At 37.1% G+C, this 19,239-nt stretch overlaps 1 protein-coding gene across 3 annotated transcripts; it reads left to right on the top strand.

Annotated features, from left to right (window-relative positions):
* Nucleotides 1-785: 785 nt before the first annotated feature.
* Nucleotides 786-14,442, top strand: OSGEPL1 (O-sialoglycoprotein endopeptidase like 1). 3 transcript variants are annotated; one of them, XM_079923474.1, is made up of 9 exons: nucleotides 786-872; nucleotides 2,193-2,433; nucleotides 6,367-6,754; nucleotides 7,541-7,745; nucleotides 7,822-7,970; nucleotides 9,097-9,227; nucleotides 9,351-9,422; nucleotides 10,878-10,987; nucleotides 12,520-14,442. In XM_079923474.1, the coding sequence occupies exons 2-8, from the start codon at nucleotides 2,213-2,215 to the stop codon at nucleotides 10,954-10,956; spliced, it is 1,245 nt and encodes a 414-aa protein (XP_079779600.1). In that variant the 5' UTR covers nucleotides 786-872; nucleotides 2,193-2,212; the 3' UTR covers nucleotides 10,957-10,987; nucleotides 12,520-14,442. The 3 variants fall into 3 exon arrangements, with proteins under 3 accessions (XP_079779600.1, XP_079779599.1, XP_079779601.1); XM_079923473.1 differs by lacking the exon at nucleotides 12,520-14,442 and having other exon boundaries at nucleotides 10,878-11,760; XM_079923475.1 differs by lacking the exons at nucleotides 9,351-9,422; nucleotides 12,520-14,442 and having other exon boundaries at nucleotides 10,878-10,938.
* Nucleotides 14,443-19,239: the final 4,797 nt, after the last annotated feature.

Raw genomic sequence — 19,239 nt, 5'->3', positions numbered from 1 at the left:
CTCATGCGATTGTTGTGAGGATTAATTAATCTGCAACAGTGCCTGGCACATAGTAAGTGCCACTTTATTATTAATTATGGTTATTATTGTCACATAAATGAAATTTTTGATAAACCGAAGTTCTACCTTAAAAATTCTTACTAATGTCCTGATAATTATAAATTTACATATCTGGAAATCATGAATTACACATCTGCCACTAGACCATAACTGTGACTTCCCTACCTCATACCAAGAGCTTCACACCATGCAAGGCGCAGATACATGTGCCAGCCCTGTCCAACCTTGCATTTATAAAGTCCTTGTTCAGTAAAATCTTAGCGCCTAGCCGGGAAGAAAAACAGATTGGGATAAATCTATTCAAATGGTAACAAGTTCACATACAAATAAAAACAAAAGACTGAAGGAGGTACAAGGAGGTACATACTATGCTGAAGTACATACTTTACCTCCAGAGTAAGCAAAGTCATACTTTTCTCTCAGTGGTGTCCAAATTGCAGCCTAAGGCAAAATTTTTTTTTCTTTTAACGTAGCATAGTGTTTAGAACTAAATGTTATGTAGTCGAATCTGTGCTCGGTCTCCACTAGATCAGTCACTAGCCGTGTGACCTTATAGTATTCTTACCTACAAATCTGGGAGAATTGCTTGAGTGCACCATCTGGGGAATGAGAGCCTTTGTGCTTATATTTACTCGAAGAGTGACGCCTTCTAGGGGAATACCAGCTGACCCTGGCGACGGGACGCGGGCTCCGTGTTGATGACATCACTTCCGGGGCGACAGGTTCGGGCTTCCTTGCACCTAGGAAAGGGCGGTCGATCGGCTTTGCTGCGGAAAGTAGACGAGTACTAGTTACTGTCGTTCACGAGGAAGGTGGGTGAAACAGCTCAGCCCTCTCTCCACTGATGCTTTCGCGCGCCTGGAAAAGCGGTTCCAGTCAGAGTCCCTCGCCTTAGAGCAGAGACCAGCGCTGGCCAAGTGCCCAGGGTTCGCTTGGGATCCTTCCTGGCCCGAACGAGGAGGGCTTCGCACAAGCCTCCTTGGCTGGATTTAGTGACTATAAGTCTAATTTCTCGTGGCGCGTCTGTTGGGGCTGCATCCTCTGCAGGGGTCCTCTGTGAATACGTCGCTTATCTCTAATCCCTGGATGCCCTCTGCTCCTATGGAACAATAAAAGTTCCAATATTCGCTCTTTTATTTTTTTCCATTTTGTCCATTAGTGTGATAGGGAAAGAGCCTACTTAAATATCTAGAAGGTTCTAGAACAGGTGATTTGGGAGGCATGAGACTAGATATTTGGCAGTGTGAAAAAACCAGGGTGCTTTAATGATGGACTGCTGTTATTGGGGGCAAAGAGGATTTGGGGAGATCCCTATTATGATAAATCTGTGGCAAAAATGGAGATTTAATTCAAACAATTGTAATTAATGGATAAAATAGGTATTAGGTTACGGTCGTTTTAGTTGAGATGCTCTTTTAAAATGAGCTATATGAGGGCTTCCCTGGTGGCGCACTGGTTGAGACTCCGCCTGCCGATGCAGGGGACACGGGTTCGTGCCCTGGTCCGGGAAGATCCCACATGCCGCGGAGCGGCTAGGCCCGTGAGCCATGGCCGCGCAGGCAAAAAGATGAGCTTTATGAGAACACTTGTTTCTAAACTTAGACGACTAAATCTTACTTTGTGTTTTATGTGAACTATTGTTTTCCGACCAAATGATTAAATTTTTCTTTTGAAAGGTGTTTCTAGGAAATGGAATGCATTGATTTTCATCAGTTCCATTTTGCCCTTACTGATTTTTTTTAAACCACATTTTGTCTTAATTTTAGCTATAAAAAATGAATAGCACTTTTCCAAAGACTATCCATGCAGCTGTTGTACTGTAACATTAGCTGTTTTATAAAGAATAATCAATAGTTTGGTAAGAACAGCATGCAAGTAATAGTAATAATAAAAATTTTATATCTAATTTCCCGTTTTCCCTCTTAAAGAGCATTATATTCATTCATACTGTTATTTATATTAACAGATTTCTACAGACTAAAATTTTTTGCTAACTTTTACAAACCTTTCCTAAATTTTTATAAAACTATATATTGAAAAATAAACCAAGTTTTTGGAATTTTGCTTTACTGAATGGGCTAGTGGCTAATGTCAGTTCCAAATAATAGTTTGTTTCTTTAATTCTTTTCCAGGAATTATCTATACAGTAAATATGCTAATATTGAATAAGACAGCAGGAGTTTTTTCTAAACCATCAAAAAGGAATATGTATGAATTTCTAAGAAGTTTTAATTTTCATCCTGGAAAACTATTTCTTCATAAACTAGTTTTGGGAATTGAAACCAGTTGTGATGATACAGCAGCTGCTGTGGTGGATGAAACCGGAAATGTTTTGGGAGAAGCAATACATTCCCAAACCGAAGTTCATTTAAAGTGAGTAGACATTATCTCGGTAGTTTCCACTTTTTTTTGGAAAAATAAAATGAAATAATTTTTTTTTGTATTTATTACATACAAAAGTTAAATTTTAAGAACTAATTTCTTCTTTCATGCAAAAGTTTCTAATAACTGCCGTAGAAAACCTTAAACCCCTCAACCTGGCTTTTAAGGAGCTCCACAATAAGGTCCCAACCTTAGCTAATCCTGTTGCCAAAAAGAAACTAAACTCCAATATTTATCCATGATTTCCCCTCATGCCTTTTTCTCTTTTGTCCACCTGTTATGTTTCATGGTCTCAACTGAAGTCCTAGGAAAGTATGACCTGACTTCTAGCCTGTGTTAATCACTGCAAAAGAAAATCCTATTCACATTTACACATATAATTCATATTGGTACTTAAATAACAATATACTGTTGTATTAAAGCACAGAATGGTGCCAGGTTTATAAACTCAGATTTTTCTAGAGGGCCACCAGGCAGGTTACATAAATAGGTAGGCTGGGTATAATGTGGAAAATATCTATAGGTCACTACTCAGCTCCAGCCAGTTGTTGCCATGCAAGAATGTAGGCCTTATGTTATTTGATTATCAGAATGTTCAAGAGAAAATGGAAATCCAGAATGTTACGGTAATATCTCCCAGATTTTAAAAATTAGTAGGTAATTCAAATATATTAAAATACCATACAGTTCAGATATGCTGTCAAGCCATTAATTTACAACATCTGAATAGTGAAAAAGTTTGGTGTTTTGAGATCACAAACCTGTGTGTGAATCATGAATTAGTGATTGGTATTGGTTCTGACTTGGGAAGTTCCTGATCCTCTCTGATTCTGTTTTCACATCCATAAAATGGGAAAGATAATGTCTATCTTATAGGATTGTGTGGTGCATAATAGAAATAATACAGAATATTAGAAATAGTATACGTGAAGAGGCAGAGTAGGCCTCTGATGGTTACGTATTATATGAAAGGGACTGTGTTAGGTCTTAATAAGGCACAGTGAAATACTAACAAGTCCTTGCCTTTAAGAAGCTTAACCTAATCTTTGAGACATGTTATGTAGACCTACAAGGAAAGTTAGCAGTGCAAGGCAGCATAAAGTGAGTATCAAAGAAGTAGTGCAGACAATAACTTATTACCATGCCTCAGTTTTACAGTTCTTTCATTATTTTGGGGTGTATTGGACATTTGAACATGTAAATGTTAGCTGCACAGAAAGGCCTACCCTAACCACTTAATCTAAATTAGGTACTCCCACCCTGTTTATTCTATATACCATATCCTGCATATTTTCCTCATAATTCTTTTCATAATTTTTATGTTTGTTTACTTATGTACAGTCTTTCCCCCAATAGACTCTCAGCTCCATGGTGACAGGGGCTGCGTCTGTATTAACCACTACACTATGCCTAGTGCCCAGCATAGCACATGACATGTTGCAGGGGTCAGTGGCCTTGAGAGATAGTTAGGCCTTCAATGAAAGAGGATGGAAAGAATATTGTAGGCTGAGAGAGCATCACTGGCAAAGGCAAAGAGGTGAGAAGGTACTGGGCAAACAGTTTAGCTAGCGCGTGAGTCACTTGAGAGGAATATATAGGCAAATAAACTATTTGGTACCATCTCCTCAGCGCATCTCATTATTTATTGAATACCTACAATTGCAAGGCAGCATCTAGGCACTGTGGGTACATATATATGATCCTTTCCTCTGAGCAGCTTACCATATAAAGTGGTTTACATTCTGGTTCAGCCACTGACTAGTTTTTTTTTTTTTTTTTTTTGCGGTACGCGGGCCTCTCACTGTTGTGGCCTCTGCTGTTGCGGAGCACAGGCTTCGGACGTGCAGGCTCAGCGGCCATGGCTCACGGGCCCAGCCACTCCGCGGCATGTGGGATCTTCCCGGACCGGGGCACGAACCCGTGTCCCCTGCATCAGCAGGCGGACTCTCAACCACTGCGCCACCAGAGAAGCCCAGCCACTGACTAGTTTTGAGACCTTGCACCATTTTCTATGTCTTAGTGTCCTTATCTGTGAAATGGGGATAATAATGACAACCAGCTTATAATATTGTTGTGAAGGTTAAATGTGAATTCTTTTAAAGCATTTAGTGCAGTCTTGACAAATAGCAAGGGCTCAAAAAAACCTACCTATTACTAGTAACAATAGTACTTCTCTTACTAGTATAAAGTGAAGAAGGCAGATAGGTAAATAGGTCATTGTAAAACAGCATGGCAAGTGCAATAATAGAGGATTGCTTGGAAGAGGAGTTCTTTCTTTCGAGCCAGAGACCTGAAGGACAATCTTGACTTCTCCCTCACCACTCTGTACCCAAATCAGTCACCTAGTCATAGTAAATCTACCTCCCAAATATTTCTTGAAACTTTTCCTCCCACTTTCCACTTAGTTCAAGCCCTTATTGTCTCTTGCCTGGACTCTTGGCTCCAGTCTTGAGGCTAAATGGTTTCACTGCCTCTTTATTAGCTTTGTTCTTTAATCATCCGCTTTCCATACTGTCTACAAATTATTATTTGATTATTAATTAATGATTTTATTAATCATAATTAATTCTTTGAGAATAAAGCCATGGTCTTATTCATCTCTTCTGTCTCTGATGCTTAGCATAATCCTTAGAAGATAATACATAGAAGAGGCACAGAAAGGAAGGGGAGTAGGCAAGTGGGAGGAGGAAGAAATGAGTAGGAGGGAGAGGATTTGGATTTAAAGTCTCCCAAATTCCAAGAAAGTAAAAGCTTTTGAGTAGGTGAGTGATGAGGTTAGCACTGTGCTTTTTTTCTGGCAACACCATACAGAACAATTCCAAGGATCAGAGAATGTATCTAGGGAAGTACAGTTAGAAGCCTTTGAATAGACTGAGTTAATGAGAGCTTTTCGAACTTGGTGGTGGCAGTGGGACAGTGCTGACCTTATCAATGGTGATAAACTTAATTAAATGTGGAAAGTAAGGGAAAGAAAGGAGATAAAGATAAGCCTGGAAACCCAAGTGATTAGGAGGTTATTGATGCCATTAACAGAATTGAGGAATATAGGAGAAAAAGTCTCTTTGAAGAATTAAGGAAAATGGTATTATATTATGGATGTGTTGAAATAAGATCATTTCTTTTAAATATTGCCCTCATTGACTGACACAGTACATATTTTAACTATTAAATATTCATTGAATGCCGTGTATATAGATCTTACAACATCAATATTTGAAGGGGTTTTTTTTGAGATTAGAGGTATATCTTGCAGACTCTCTATATTTTTGCTCTGCCTCTCTGATCAGTCACATGCTGGCTAATTTTTTGCTAACCACTTTGCCTTCTAATTCTTTATTCTTGACATTTGGAGTGGTCATCCACTGCTTGTCCTATATGGACCAAAAATCAAAATTACAAATCCAATTAAAGACTGGATTCCCAAACTTTATTTCAGGATTTCAAGCTGTCTGCTGTCCTACCATGAGCTCAAGTGCAGTGTGTTTAAAAATAAACTCGTCTTCTTCACAAAACTGTCTTCATGTTTCTCTCTGTTAGTATTTCTTTTCTTCCAGTCAGATAGATTAATTTTCCTAAAATCCAGTTTTATCCTGTCCTTTCCTTATTCAAGACTCGTTCCTTAGAATGCTTCTCAAAATTATTTTGGTGATTTCATTTATCAAGAAACAAATCCATAGGAGTTTGTTGTATACAGTTTTGAAAAGTTAGAGACATTAAATAACATCCTTAATCACTGCATGGTGAGTTCTTATAATGTACTGTACATTATAAGGCACACATAATTTGAAAATACTTGACTTACTAATGTGTTTAGCTATATAATGGTTAATTTGAAAACATGCCTTCAGCCATAATATATACTTTTTCTTTCTCTATTTTTATAATCTTAAAATTATAAAAAGCTGTTTTTTTTATATCTTTCAGAACAGGTGGGATTATTCCTCCAGTAGCTCAACAGCTTCATAGAGAAAATATTCAACGCATAGTGCAAGAAGCTCTCTCTGCCAGTAAAGTCTCTCCAAGTGAACTCTCAGCAATTGCAACTACCATAAAACCAGGACTTGCTTTAAGCCTGGGTGTAGGCTTATCATTTAGCTTACAACTGGTAGACCAGTTAAAAAAGCCCTTCATTCCCATTCATCATATGGAGGCTCATGCACTTACTATTAGGTTGACAAATAAAGTAGAATTTCCTTTTTTAGTTCTTTTGATTTCAGGAGGTCATTGTCTTTTGGCATTAGTTAGAGGAGTTTCAGATTTTCTGCTTCTTGGAAAGTCTTTGGATATAGCGCCAGGTGACATGCTTGACAAGGTAATTAAGAATTAATATCTCTATTCTTTTTTGTTAAGGTGTCTATTTCAGCTAAATAGTAATAGATACACTACTGCTATTCATCTAAATATTTCTGAATAATATATTAGACTAAAAAAACTTATGTGCAGTAGTAAACAAAAAAAGAGTAGTACATAATTTTATAAAAGATCCCTTCTTACCCATTCTGAATAAAATGATATGAGGTTTACATCAGTATATAAAGGCTCAAATAGTTTGTATATACACTTTTTTAATCAAATAATATATGAAAGAAAGTGCTTTGTGAAGTGTAATGTACCTTTAAAAAGTGAAATAAGAGGATATATAAAGATAACATAAGGACATTAAAGATGCACAAAGTTCTATTATTAAATGTTACAATTGCTGACACCACTGACAAGCAGATTTCTTTTCCTTTGTTTTAGAATCTTAAAGCCTACTGCCTTATAAAAAAAACCTGTTGCCAACAGCTGAAATGATTGGAAGAAATAGGACAGGTTCTTATTTTTGAAGTTCATCATTAAGCAGTCATTGTCATTTTCAAACCTATTTTCCATCCCCAGTAGAAGAGCAAAAGTAGATAGGAAGGCAGTGATTGGCCACTATTGATCAGGTTGTCAGAAACAGCAAGATTGTCTGTCTTGACTGACCACCAGTTCTGGTCCATGTTTGTAAAAGTATTGCATGTCTTATTCACCCAGGGTTAAATTCATTTCCTTTGCACCCGGGTTTCAAAATGTACAGTTTCATGACATTACAAAAATTTTTGTTTGTTTTTGATAGGTAGCAAGAAGACTTTCTTTAATAAAACATCCAGAGTGCTCCACCATGAGTGGTGGGAAGGCTATAGAACATTTGGCCAAACAGGGAAATAAACTGCATTTTGATTTCAAACCTCCCATGCAACATGCTAAAAATTGTGACTTTTCTTTTTCTGGACTTCATCACATTATTGATAAGATGATAATGCAAAAGGAAAAAGAAGAAGGTATATTTCTAATTAGTAAAGTTGGACAAATAAGTAACACTGGATTGTACCTAAAAATACCTGCTCATTCCTGCAGGTATTGAGAAGGGGCAAATCCTGTCTTCAGCTGCAGATATTGCTGCTGCAGTACAGCACACAGTAGCCTGCCACATTGCAAAAAGAACACATCGTGCTATTCTATTTTGCAAGCAGAGAGACTTGTTATGTCAAAGTAATGCAGTACTGGTAAGTTTTGTAATTTTAGAATAGTAGTAATCCTTTACAGTATGTTACTTTTCTTCCCAGAGATTAATTGACCCTAAGCATAGGATGAAAAGATCTTTATGCCATATGCTATCGCAGACAGTATGAAATCACGTAGAATAAAAACTAACAGCCATTGGGATTTCCCTGGTGGTGCAGTGGTTAAGAATCCGCCTGCTAACACAGGGGACATGAGTTCGAGCCCTGGTCTGGGAAGATCCCACATGCCGCGAAGCAACTAAGCCCGTGCACCACGACTACTGAGCCTGTGCTCTAGATCCAGTGAGCCACAACTACTGAGCCCACGCGCCTGGAGCCCGTGCTTCGCAACAAGAGAAGCCACCGCAATGAGAAGACCTCTCGCCGCAACTAAAGAAAGCCCACGTGCAGCAACGAAGACCCAATGCAGCCAAAAATAAATAAATAAATAATTCAAAACAAAACAAAACTTTTAACAACCATTCCCTGTACAGGCCTGGCAGCTTTATAGGACATCTGTACAGCCTGTGCGGCAAAAAAGTTCAAGGCTGCATCTTATTGAATTTAAAAGAGGGTTTACAGTATGAAACAAAATGCAGTATAACTGCTGTCATTATTGAAGGAAAAATAGGCTGTTTCCTTCAGATTTATGTTCCTTTGATGAAATCCCTTTAAATGTGCTTAAAAGCCTTGATAAATTGCCTGTGTATCTTAAACTTCATTCTTTGGAAAATTGTAAAGCGAGAAAAATATTTAAATGGTAGGTTCACAAAATGGAATATTACACAAATATCAAAGGTAATAGTTTAAGAATTATGTAGTAAAATGAAAAAAAATACTTACAAGTGAAAACTGCAGGGTCTAAAATACTGTACTATGATTGTAATGAGAAAAGGGTTAGAAGAAAATACAAAAATGAAAGTGATCATATGGTAATATTGAAATTGTTGGTGACTTTTGTTTCCTTTGCAAATGTTTATTATATAGATATATCACTTGCTCATTACCCACCTACCAAAATGTGATATTGTCTTATTGTATAATGCTGGTAATTTCCCCGGGTTTAGCTCACAGCTTAGCTCATATTCATGTGTGATATTGTTAATTTTGGTTTTCTCAACTTTTTCAGGTTGTATCTGGAGGCGTTGCAAGTAACTTACATATCCGAAAAGCTCTGGAAATCGTGACAGATGCAACACAATGCACTTTGTTGTGTCCTCCTCCCAGACTGTGCACTGACAATGGCGTTATGATTGCGTGGTAAGCCATGGATGTTTGTGCTTCACTCATAATTATGTAAATATTAATTGCCATTTCATCATGCTAAATTTTCTTCCTTTAAATCTTGGGCTAGTTATTTTATTTTTATTGATTCTTATTTAGGAATGGTGTTGAAAGATTGCGTGCTGGCTTGGGCATTTTACACAGCACAGAAGGCATCCGCTATGAGCCAAAGTACGTGGTACCATTCATAATCTTTATGCAAGTTGCATTGTAAAAGTCAAAGCCTGGATTTTGCTTTTATATTTGAGGTTTTCATTGACACTCTGGTGGTACTTGAAGAAAGAGTACATTAATTTTTTTCATTTAACCTAAGCGTTAGATACCTTATAAGAAATATTTTTGTTATAGCTTAAATTATATAAATGTTGACAAAGCATAGGTTAGAAACAGGCAGTGGGTAAGGATGATGAATTCCCTCATTGGGGACCAGAATGGAAACCATGTCCATGACCTGGACTTTTGCAGTGTTAGGACCATCTCAGCATCAGCTGCCGTGCTGGAAACTTAAGGAAAATGTGCAAGAAGCATTCAGCTGGGAGACTGGGTTGTGAGTATACTTCTCCACAGGCAGCTGAGAAATGGCCAAAAGATAGCTGTTTTCTGCAAGCCTTATTTCCTCTCCCAAATCAAAGTTCCTAGGAGTAGCACAGTTTTTCAATTTGTTATCAAGTTCTGGTCTTAAGCTAATTCTGGAATAGTAAAAACAGTAAAGCATGATTATGTTTCATAATCTAACAATTCTATTTTCAACAGTGTTTCATCTGCTGTTTTAAACTTTTCAGCATTTTAGTACATAACTATACCTACGTGAACCATAGACTATTAAGGCTGATCATAAATGAACAGTTTAGTTAGTAGTGACTGAACTACTAGTAGAAAGAATCCCTTAAGTTGATGGCCTAGCCTCAGGTAGAATCTACCATCTGATCCAACACTGCCTTCTTGTGGGCAGTGTTGAGGCTGGAGATGATGGCTTTTTTTAGGTTGGGGTCCATTTGAAGCTTTGTATAGGGCAACATTGTACAAAAGCAGAAATCTGAGGCCAAAAGTATTTACTGAGGAAGAACAGAGAAAGAGGGTAGGATCTAAGACCTCTCCTGCCACCAGTGACAAAGGAAGGTAGAAAAGGAGCAAGCTAGCTTTTGAAACCTGGAGAATTTCTGAAGTTAGAATAAATGCAGGTCTGACTTTGTATGGTAAACTGTTTTTACCCTGTTAGCTTTGTAGAGCATTATAAGGCAACTTTTTGTTATTTTTTTCTGTTTCAAGTTTTTATTTATTTACAGTATTTGAGAGAGAACTCTTTCAAAAACATCTCAACCCCAAACTCATTGAATTGTATGCATTAAATATGTATAGCTTTTAACATGTCAATTATACCTCAAAGTGGTTTTAAAAAATTGTCCAATTTAGATTTCTAGCCTTCCTTCACCCATTATTCTGGTTTGAGGTCCTATTGTACTTTTATGGATTCAAGAACCACCATCACATATAGTCAGTTATTCACTAGATACGTATATTGTTTGTCAGAATTCTAAGCAGATAGTTTGCAGAGCTAGTAACAGATCAGTAAACAAATAATGTAAAATAATTTGAAATAATGTCATTTGTCTGATTTTGATGCAGATGTCCTCTTGGAGCAGATATATCAAAAGAAGTTGGAGAAGCTGCCATAAAAGTACCACGATTAAAAATGAAGATTTGATTTTTGCTTTTCAAAAATATCCCTAAAGGTAGTAGTAAAGTTTTGATTTTTTTGTATATCAAATATATAATACTAATTGTTCATCAAGACTTTCTTTGTTATCCTTTTTATGTTTGATGGTTAACCTGCTCTTCTGAGAGACTATAATAATATGTTATAGTCTTATAAGGGAGTATAGGTTTTTTTTTATCAAAAACCAAATAAAACATCTTGTGGGAAAAAGAATATACTGATATTGGCAAGTAGAAAGAAAAACCTTGGAAAAAATATAGCAATTCTGCTAAATCCTGGCCCCATATTATACAGGCATAGATCTTTACCCCCCTTTTTCATATCAGGATATATTAGCCTGACTTTTCTAATGAGAGAGCAATTTTAGAAAGGTAGCCAGGTCAAAGTCATGTCAACTCAAGAATTCTAAGTCAAAACAAAAGAATATATGTTAGTAATTATAAAAATATATATATTATTCGGTATCTTCTCTGGAGCAAATGGGATTTCTATACATTTCTTAAAATGGGATTTTAAGAAATATGACATTTTAAGAAATATGACACCAGGGAAGCATGGGCTTCCCTGGTGGCACAGTGGTTGAGAGTCCGCCTGCCGATGCAGGGGACACGGGTTCGTGCCCTGGTCCGGGAAGATCCCACATGCTGCGGAGCAGCTGGGCCCGTGAGCCATGGCCGCTGAGCCTGCGTGTCTGGAGCCTGTGCTCCGCAATGGGAGGGGCCACAACAGTGAGAGGCCCGCGTACCTCAAAAAAAAAAGAAAAGAAATATGACATGCAAGTAATCCCTCGAGTGTATATTGTACTTTTTAGTTAGCCACATATATTCACATTCATTATTTTAGAAAGTATATTTAATCAGTGAAAATATATGAGGTGAAAAGGGCTGTTTTATTTTTGGGTAATGTCCTTTGACTCTGACTCTTACTGCAGATATCATAACAGTTTATGACTTTTTTTCTGCCCAGATTAAAATAACTGAATGTACTGTCCTTTGAATATAAGGATGATACTACTAACTATTTAATGTCCTTTGAGAGATTTTGCTATGTTACATCATCCATACTGGATCAAATTGTTAATTTTCTAATCAGTGACTTGCTTTATTGAGAAACTAGAGGTTAAGGATAAAAATCTAGAATGAAAAGATTTCTTATTTTAATCCTTCCTTATGGTGACCTTCCCTTTTGGGAAATTCCATAAGTAATTCTTTTTTCTAGAATTGTGATCGTAGGATATTGCTTTATGATCCTCCATTTTATCCTGGAAGTATACTTTATATGAGAGAACATATAGAAACAGCAACATTTATAAAGCTTACATTCTTTGATGTTGAGGTATAGGTATGATGTAATTGGTTTGTAACTATAATTTAGAAGAAACTATTAGTTTGTGAATTCACCTTTTACATTTGGATTTGTATTCTGTATCATGTGAATCTAAATTCACAGAAAGTGTATTTCCTTTGACTGTTACAATAAGAGTGCATATAAACTAATGAAGAAAATTGACCAAAATTTTTTCCCACCATCACAAATTTTATAAAATAGGAGTATCGGGCTTCCCTGGTGGCGCAGTGGTTGAGAGTCTGCCTGCCAATGCAGGGGACACGGGTTCGAGCCCTGGTCTGGGAGGATCCCACATGCCGCGGAGCAACTGGGCCCATGAGCCACAACTACTGAGCCTGTGCATCTGGAGCCTGTGCTCCACAACAGGAGAGGCCGCGACAGTGAGAGGCCCGCGCACCGCGATGAAGAGTGGCCCCTGCTCGCCGCAAGCAGAGAAAGCCCTCGCACAGAAACGAAGACCCAATGCAGCCAAATAAATAAATAAAATAGGAATATCTATAATCTAAGTTCTTAAAATTTCAAAGTATCAAAACTATTCCAGATGCTACAAACACACATGTCAAAATTAAGTTCATGATATAAATCAGGTAAACTACAGATAAAAAAAACAAGCAAATTCTGGAAGCATTCCATATATTTAGGTCTTTCAGTATTTAGCCAGAAGGAAGGAAGAGAAAGGGAGAAACATTGAACTCTATGTTGGTAAGCATGTGTGCCAGTTAGCTTATAGTACAGGTAAGAGGCAGGCAATTTGCTGAAACTCTCTATATATTGAGGCCTTTCTCATCTTATGTATAATTTTTAAAAATAAAAAGCAAGTGCAGGGTAATAAACATAATCTGTACTTTGGGGCTGTACTTAAGGAGAAATACTGTAAAGTTTTAAGCGTGGTAGGTTGGCCCGGCTAGGCCTAGATACTCAGGAAATGTCTGTTATTGAATGCAAAAAAACCCTGATCATCAACTTTGAAACCACCTGAAGCCAGTTTTAAAGCTCAAAGTTTGCTGTCTAAAGGCTTTTATCTTTCGAATGTCTAGAGAGGCTTAATGTTTCCAATGATATGAATTAACAGTGCTGAATAAATGACACAGGTTTGTATCATTTGAATTATTTATCCCTTTCTAGTATAAAATATGCCATTCTTCTCAGAATTCCACCAGGAAGTTGTGACTCAGAGCTATTAAGATAATTTTGAATCAGATTTGAAGATTAAAGAGGTCTCTTATTGTACAGTGGTTAAGAGCACAGGCTTTGGACTGTGGCACACAGAAAGCCCTGAGTACCTGTAGCTGCAGTCACCACCATCATTACTGTTACGTTAAGGCATGTTGGAGAAAATAACTGCTAATTAATGTATGTGTTCACTGCAGCCCAGGTAGACTATAGAGACAATTGAGCAAAGTGGACAGAGAAAAACAGTGGCTCTTTAAAGGACCCACTGAAACCTAGTTAGCTTTTATATCAAATCCATTTGCTGCTGTATGTGAGAAGCAGACATACATCAAAACTTGCACCTACTGGAAACAATACTGGTTGGGCAAAGACATCACATGATTCTAAGCCACAAAGAATGTCATCTATTCCAGCTGCAAACCAAAGATACTCTGTACATATGGAGAATGGTCAACAGTGGTGGCCACACTTTTTAGCCATACTTTTGTGCTTGATGGGAAATGATTTCAGATTTTTCTTTAGTAAAATGTTTTTAAAAGCATACATTTCAGATTTTAGAAGACTCGTGTACCTGTAGTATTTATCATTAAATATCTTAAGGTAGTACAGTGAGTGTTAACATGTAGGCTACTTTGAATCAGGTCTTTTTAGCCCAGCATACCAATTTAAAAATGTTTCTTATTTTAAAATGTTTCTAACACTTGATATATACACTAATTGTGCCACTTGTGTGAGTTGCTATATCTTAATAGTTTTTTTTTTTTTCTTTATTTTTCTTTTCTTCGCTGTATGCAGGCCTCTCATTGTTGTGGCCTCTCCCGTTGTGGAGCACAGGCTCCGGATGCGCAGGCTCAGCCGCCATGGCTCACGGGCCCAGCCGCTCCGCGGCATGTGGGATCCTCCCGAACCAGGGCACGAAGCCAGGTCCCCTGCATCGGCAGGAGGACTCTCAACCACTGCGCCACCAGGGAAGCCCCTATATCTTAATAGTTTTAAGTGCAGGCATTCTATTAGAGAAACTTCTACTTATTTTTTGAAACCATATTTCTGACCTGATGTTAAATTCCAGTAGACATGCTAAGGAAAATTTGTTAAGTATCAATATCAAGAACTTCCATTCAAAAAGATTACTCAGTTATGTATATTTTACCACAATTAAAAATAAAAAATTTTAAAAGATTGCTCAGGAATCCTTTTACACTAAAATGTTTTTAATTAGCCTTCTGCAGGCTCCGGATTAGCTTTCTGTACATGTTTCCCAAGTTGGCTCAAAAGCACTATTCTTGGTCTTGATACAGTTGTGATATCTGATGAAATTGCAGATGAAAAGGAAAAACTACTGTGAGAAACAGTGGTCTTTTTTGTTTTGAAGAGTCCCATGAAGTTAGTTACAGGAGGTATAAAAGTCAAAGAATCTCTTGGTTGAATTTTGGGTTTTAATTTTCTTCGATGCTCTTTCCCTAAAAATTAGAGAGCCACAATTAAGTGCCTCTTTCTTAAGCCTAAGAACCCTAGGTATAGTCTCATTGCTTTTAGTTCTATATATTTCTGTTTTCTTCACTAAAACATACTAAGAGAACAGATCAGTAGCTTCCAGACTTTGAGATGATGCCAGAGTGCAAAAATCTGTGGGGATCAACATACAGTTGCCAACTTTTTATTAGGCCAAGTTGGCACTAGTGAAAGAACAAATGCCAGCTACTTTAAACATCGTTTTGTAAAAGATGGGATATTTTAATGTCAATAGAAAGTGTAAAAGGCATTATCTCAAAATGGAGGACTTTACTTGAATGAAATTAACTTTATAAGAAATTTGATTGTCCTTATTTTTTCTTATGTTACCACAAACCTGTGAAAACTTTATCAGACCGTTACTGGTATACATATTGTTATTCACAAACCAATATTAAAGTGAAGGAATAATGGAACTGACTTTATTCTTTTATGTAAATTACTCTTACACTAAAGAAGCTATACAAAAACCAGATGTTCTTCTACCCATGATATTCAGAAATAATAGCCTCCCACACATACTTAGCTTCCCTCATATCTCCCTGAATAAATGAAGTTCTTTCCTCTCCTTTTCTTTTCTTTCTTTTTTTTTTTTTTTTTTTTTTTTTTTGCTGTACGCGGGCCTCTCACTGTTGTGGCCTCTCCCGTCGCGGAGCACAGGCTCCAGACGCGCAGGCTCTGCGGCCATGGCTCACGGCCCAGCCGCTCCGCGGCATGTGGGATCCTCCTGAACCAGGGCACGAAGCCGTGTCCCCTGCATCGGCAGGTGGACTCTCAACCACTGCGCCACCAGGGAAGCTCCCTCTCCTTTTCTTATTCTCTCTCCATTTGTGACTCCAGCAAAGTGATCTTGATTTCAGAAGGTTCTATTTTTGCTTTTGACAGTAAGGTAATATACCAAGTAAGACTGATTTTGGTCCTATACTATGCGCACATGAACAAGCACTAAGCATATACATAAAACCAGTAAGTAATTTATTTTCCCCATTACGTGTCTGATAGGAATTGATGAGTAATATTATAAGATCTAGACTCTGATCTCGCAGGCCTAGGCCACTCAGCCATCATCTGCCAACTTTGTATAAAACTACATAGTATCAGTGGAAACAGTGTGGTCTCTGCCCTAAGAACTTATAATATACACAAGTTGTACATGAAACAGAATAATAGCAAGATCGTAATTAAAGTCATTTACATGTGGGGAAAAAGCAGAGAGGGATTTCTGTCAAGTGATATTAGTAGGGAAGTCTTAAAGGGAATGATTAACATGGGCTTGTAAATGGGAAGATATTTTAGGTATATAGAATTCAAAAAGCATAAGTTTACAGGTAAACATGATTTTTGGTAGTCCCTACATTTTGAATTCTTAGAAATGAACAATTATAAAGTGTCAGGGCTAGAAAGTATAAAAGAAAAATCAATTACCTTTTTTAAAGACAGGAATTATGGATGGTCCTCCATTTTTCTCCAGACTAAAAGGAAAACATTTTTATCACAAAAACTAGATATATATAAAGACTTAGTACACCCAGGTACCATGTTCAGTGCCTAATGGTCTAATTTATACATTACCTGTACTAACTATGCATGTTACCTGTAGGTGTTTTATATTCTGTCACTCGTTGACTCGCTTATCACCCAAAACATTTGGAAGAGTAATTCTGCTTGAAGTGATCAAGGAAAGCTCCATGGAAGAAGAGACACTTCAGTTAGACTCTGAAGAAAATAGGTCTTTAAATGGATGAGGTGGGGGGCGGGTATTCCAGATAGAGGGAATAGGATATGAAAAGTTACAATACTATAAAACAGCATGGCAAGTTCAAAGGGCACTAAGTAGTCTGGTGTGATTGGAATTAAAGGTATCTGGAGACATGATGGGAGATAAGCTTGGAGGATAAAGATTACGTCATTTTATGTATTAATAAGAGAAAATTTAAACTTTATTTTCAAAGCAATGTAATACCTATGAAATGTTTCAAGCCAAAGAATAACGAGGTATACCTAAGTTAATATGATGTGTGTGGCTTTAAAAGAAGTATTATTTTAATCATCATCCTGTACATGTAACATATAAATATGGTATTACACAATTTCCCTGGTAATAAAATGTAAGTCTTGATTAAAGTTAAAATATTAAAACTGCTTATCACAGATGTGTTCCTGGTTAATTTGATGAGGAACATTTGCTGTTGTCAACTTTAATGAGGCACAGGCCCCAATCTATTCAATAGGCCAGCTTCATGGCTATAGGGTTACGTGAAACTAGCTACTCTTAGGCTCAGAGTACTTTCATGGAGGGTCAGTTAACAGTAAAATTATGGCTCTCTACATACTTCAAAATTTATACATCCAAAGACTTCTAATCTGCCATTCTTGGGGCTGAATAGGGGTGTGGGAATAGAGAAGTGGAATATACTCCAAAACAATGATGTTGTGATCCCAACCAAAATCAATCTACTTTATGTTTCCAGTAGTGGAATCAAGGAATATTTTGTGGAACTTAATCTTTTAGTGCATTTCCCATAGTTTCATTTACATCAAATTCCTTTACAGGATTTTTATGAAAATTAAAGGGAATAGTGTATGTAAATGCTCTAAGGAGAGTGCATAGAATTATTATTAGTTATGGGAGTAATTGTTATTTGCTTACCAGTTCCACCTCACTTGGTAGCCATTCCTATAAGTTTACTGACCACTTGTTACTGCTTATAATCCTGAAAGTTGAGTGTTCACAACTCCAGAGGGTGCCATTCACCTTACAGTCATTGTAGATTTGAATGGTTACTACAACCATTTTCCAGGGGATGGCAGTAAAGTGTACTGAGGAAGGGGCATCTTTCTCTAATTCCCAAAAAGTTGCCGTATGGGCTAGCTGTGGGAGTGACTGTAAAATAATACTTCCATTATTTAAACTAATTTTTTGAATTGGTAAATATTACTTTTAACATTGTCAATTAAAGCAATTGTAATTTAGTTTTCCCTGGCTTATTATATAAAATTAGATAATCAGTTTGGGTTTTTCAGTTTTTCAAAGAATTCAAATTAAAGTGACTCTGAAGATATACTCATTTTTCTCTATACTTAAAATTGACTTATAGAACCATGATATGCTGTTGGGTCCTATTCTCTTCTATTATCGTAGAGTTAATAATATATCTTGAGTAGTTCTGTTTCCTATATGTAAATAGCACTATTTGCAGAGATTGTAATTCAGCTACAATTACAGAAGAGAAAATATGTCCATTGTAAGGAGAGTCTCCTCTTCTCTCTTTTTTCAGAAACTTAAGTTCATGATAGAACTATAACACTGAGGCAAAATCATCTGAATAAATGCCTGGCAAACTTTGCCATAACTTGAACCACAGGGTCTGATTTAGCCCTGTTTCTGCCCTGGGAATTTGGCCTAGCTTTGGATCAAGTCTAAGAGTCCCATTTGATGCCAAGGTCATAGTGGCATTCCTGGTTGCCTCAGAGCTCTCAAATGTACCCCAGTCTACCAAAAAATGGCTTCCTGGATCAGACTTGGAGGCAACCAGTCTTCCAGAAACTTTTCTGAAAGGCGGATGAATAATCCTGGCCAGACAGGATCCCCAAGATCAGGTTGTATTCTTGTCTGCACTTACAGTTCTGTTGCTAACTCGGAATTAAAACAGGCTTTGGCAATGGACATTTAGAATGAAGTTTATCCTTTGTTTTACAATGCATAGATTCATAACAAGGACAGTTCCCCGTGTTTGATCTTCCTTAAACTTCCTTAAAAATGCCTCTCAGTAATTTTACTACTGCAACTTCAAATATAGAAACAATACCTTAAGGAAGGAAGTCCCACTCTTTGTTGCATTTGAAATTCCTTTAAAAATGCTGGGTTTATACTTGCATCTCTGCTGATATTCTTTGTTATACGAAGGAACTGATTAGGCTTATTCCTGCATTCCTTTAATAAGATTCGGAAAGCATTTGCATTGTAAGTTAAGTAGCCAAGAGCACTGGAGCAAGCCATGCGAACCTAAATGAAGAGGAAACAATTTCTCCTTAACCATTGAGCTTTGTTATTAAAATATCTAACCCAGTGCTCTCATTAAATATTTCATAGGAAAGTCTCTGTAGCTATGTATAGCAAATATGTATGTCAACTGATGGCACTCTATAGATAGAAGCATAGCAGCAATATTTTTAGGGAAGGCTGTCAATTGCCATTGATTTCTAGTAGTTGTTCTCAGTCCTGACTGCATTTTTAGA

The sequence above is a fragment of the Stenella coeruleoalba genome, assembly GCF_951394435.1.
Source record: "Stenella coeruleoalba genome assembly, chromosome: 6".
Lineage (NCBI taxonomy): Eukaryota > Metazoa > Chordata > Mammalia > Artiodactyla > Delphinidae > Stenella > Stenella coeruleoalba.
The sequence above is the reverse complement of the archived record's forward strand: the minus strand, read 5'-3'. Positions and strand labels throughout refer to the sequence as shown.

Coding starts and splice junctions, on each gene's coding strand:
- OSGEPL1 (XM_079923474.1), top strand. CDS start 2,213: ATGCTAATATTGAATAAGACAGCAGGAGTTTTTTCTAAACCATCAAAA. Junction 6,755..7,540: donor CAGGTGACATGCTTGACAAG/GTAATTAAGAAT, acceptor TGTTTTTGATAG/GTAGCAAGAAGACTTTCTTT. Junction 9,423..10,877: donor GGCATCCGCTATGAGCCAAA/GTACGTGGTACC, acceptor ATTTTGATGCAG/ATGTCCTCTTGGAGCAGATA.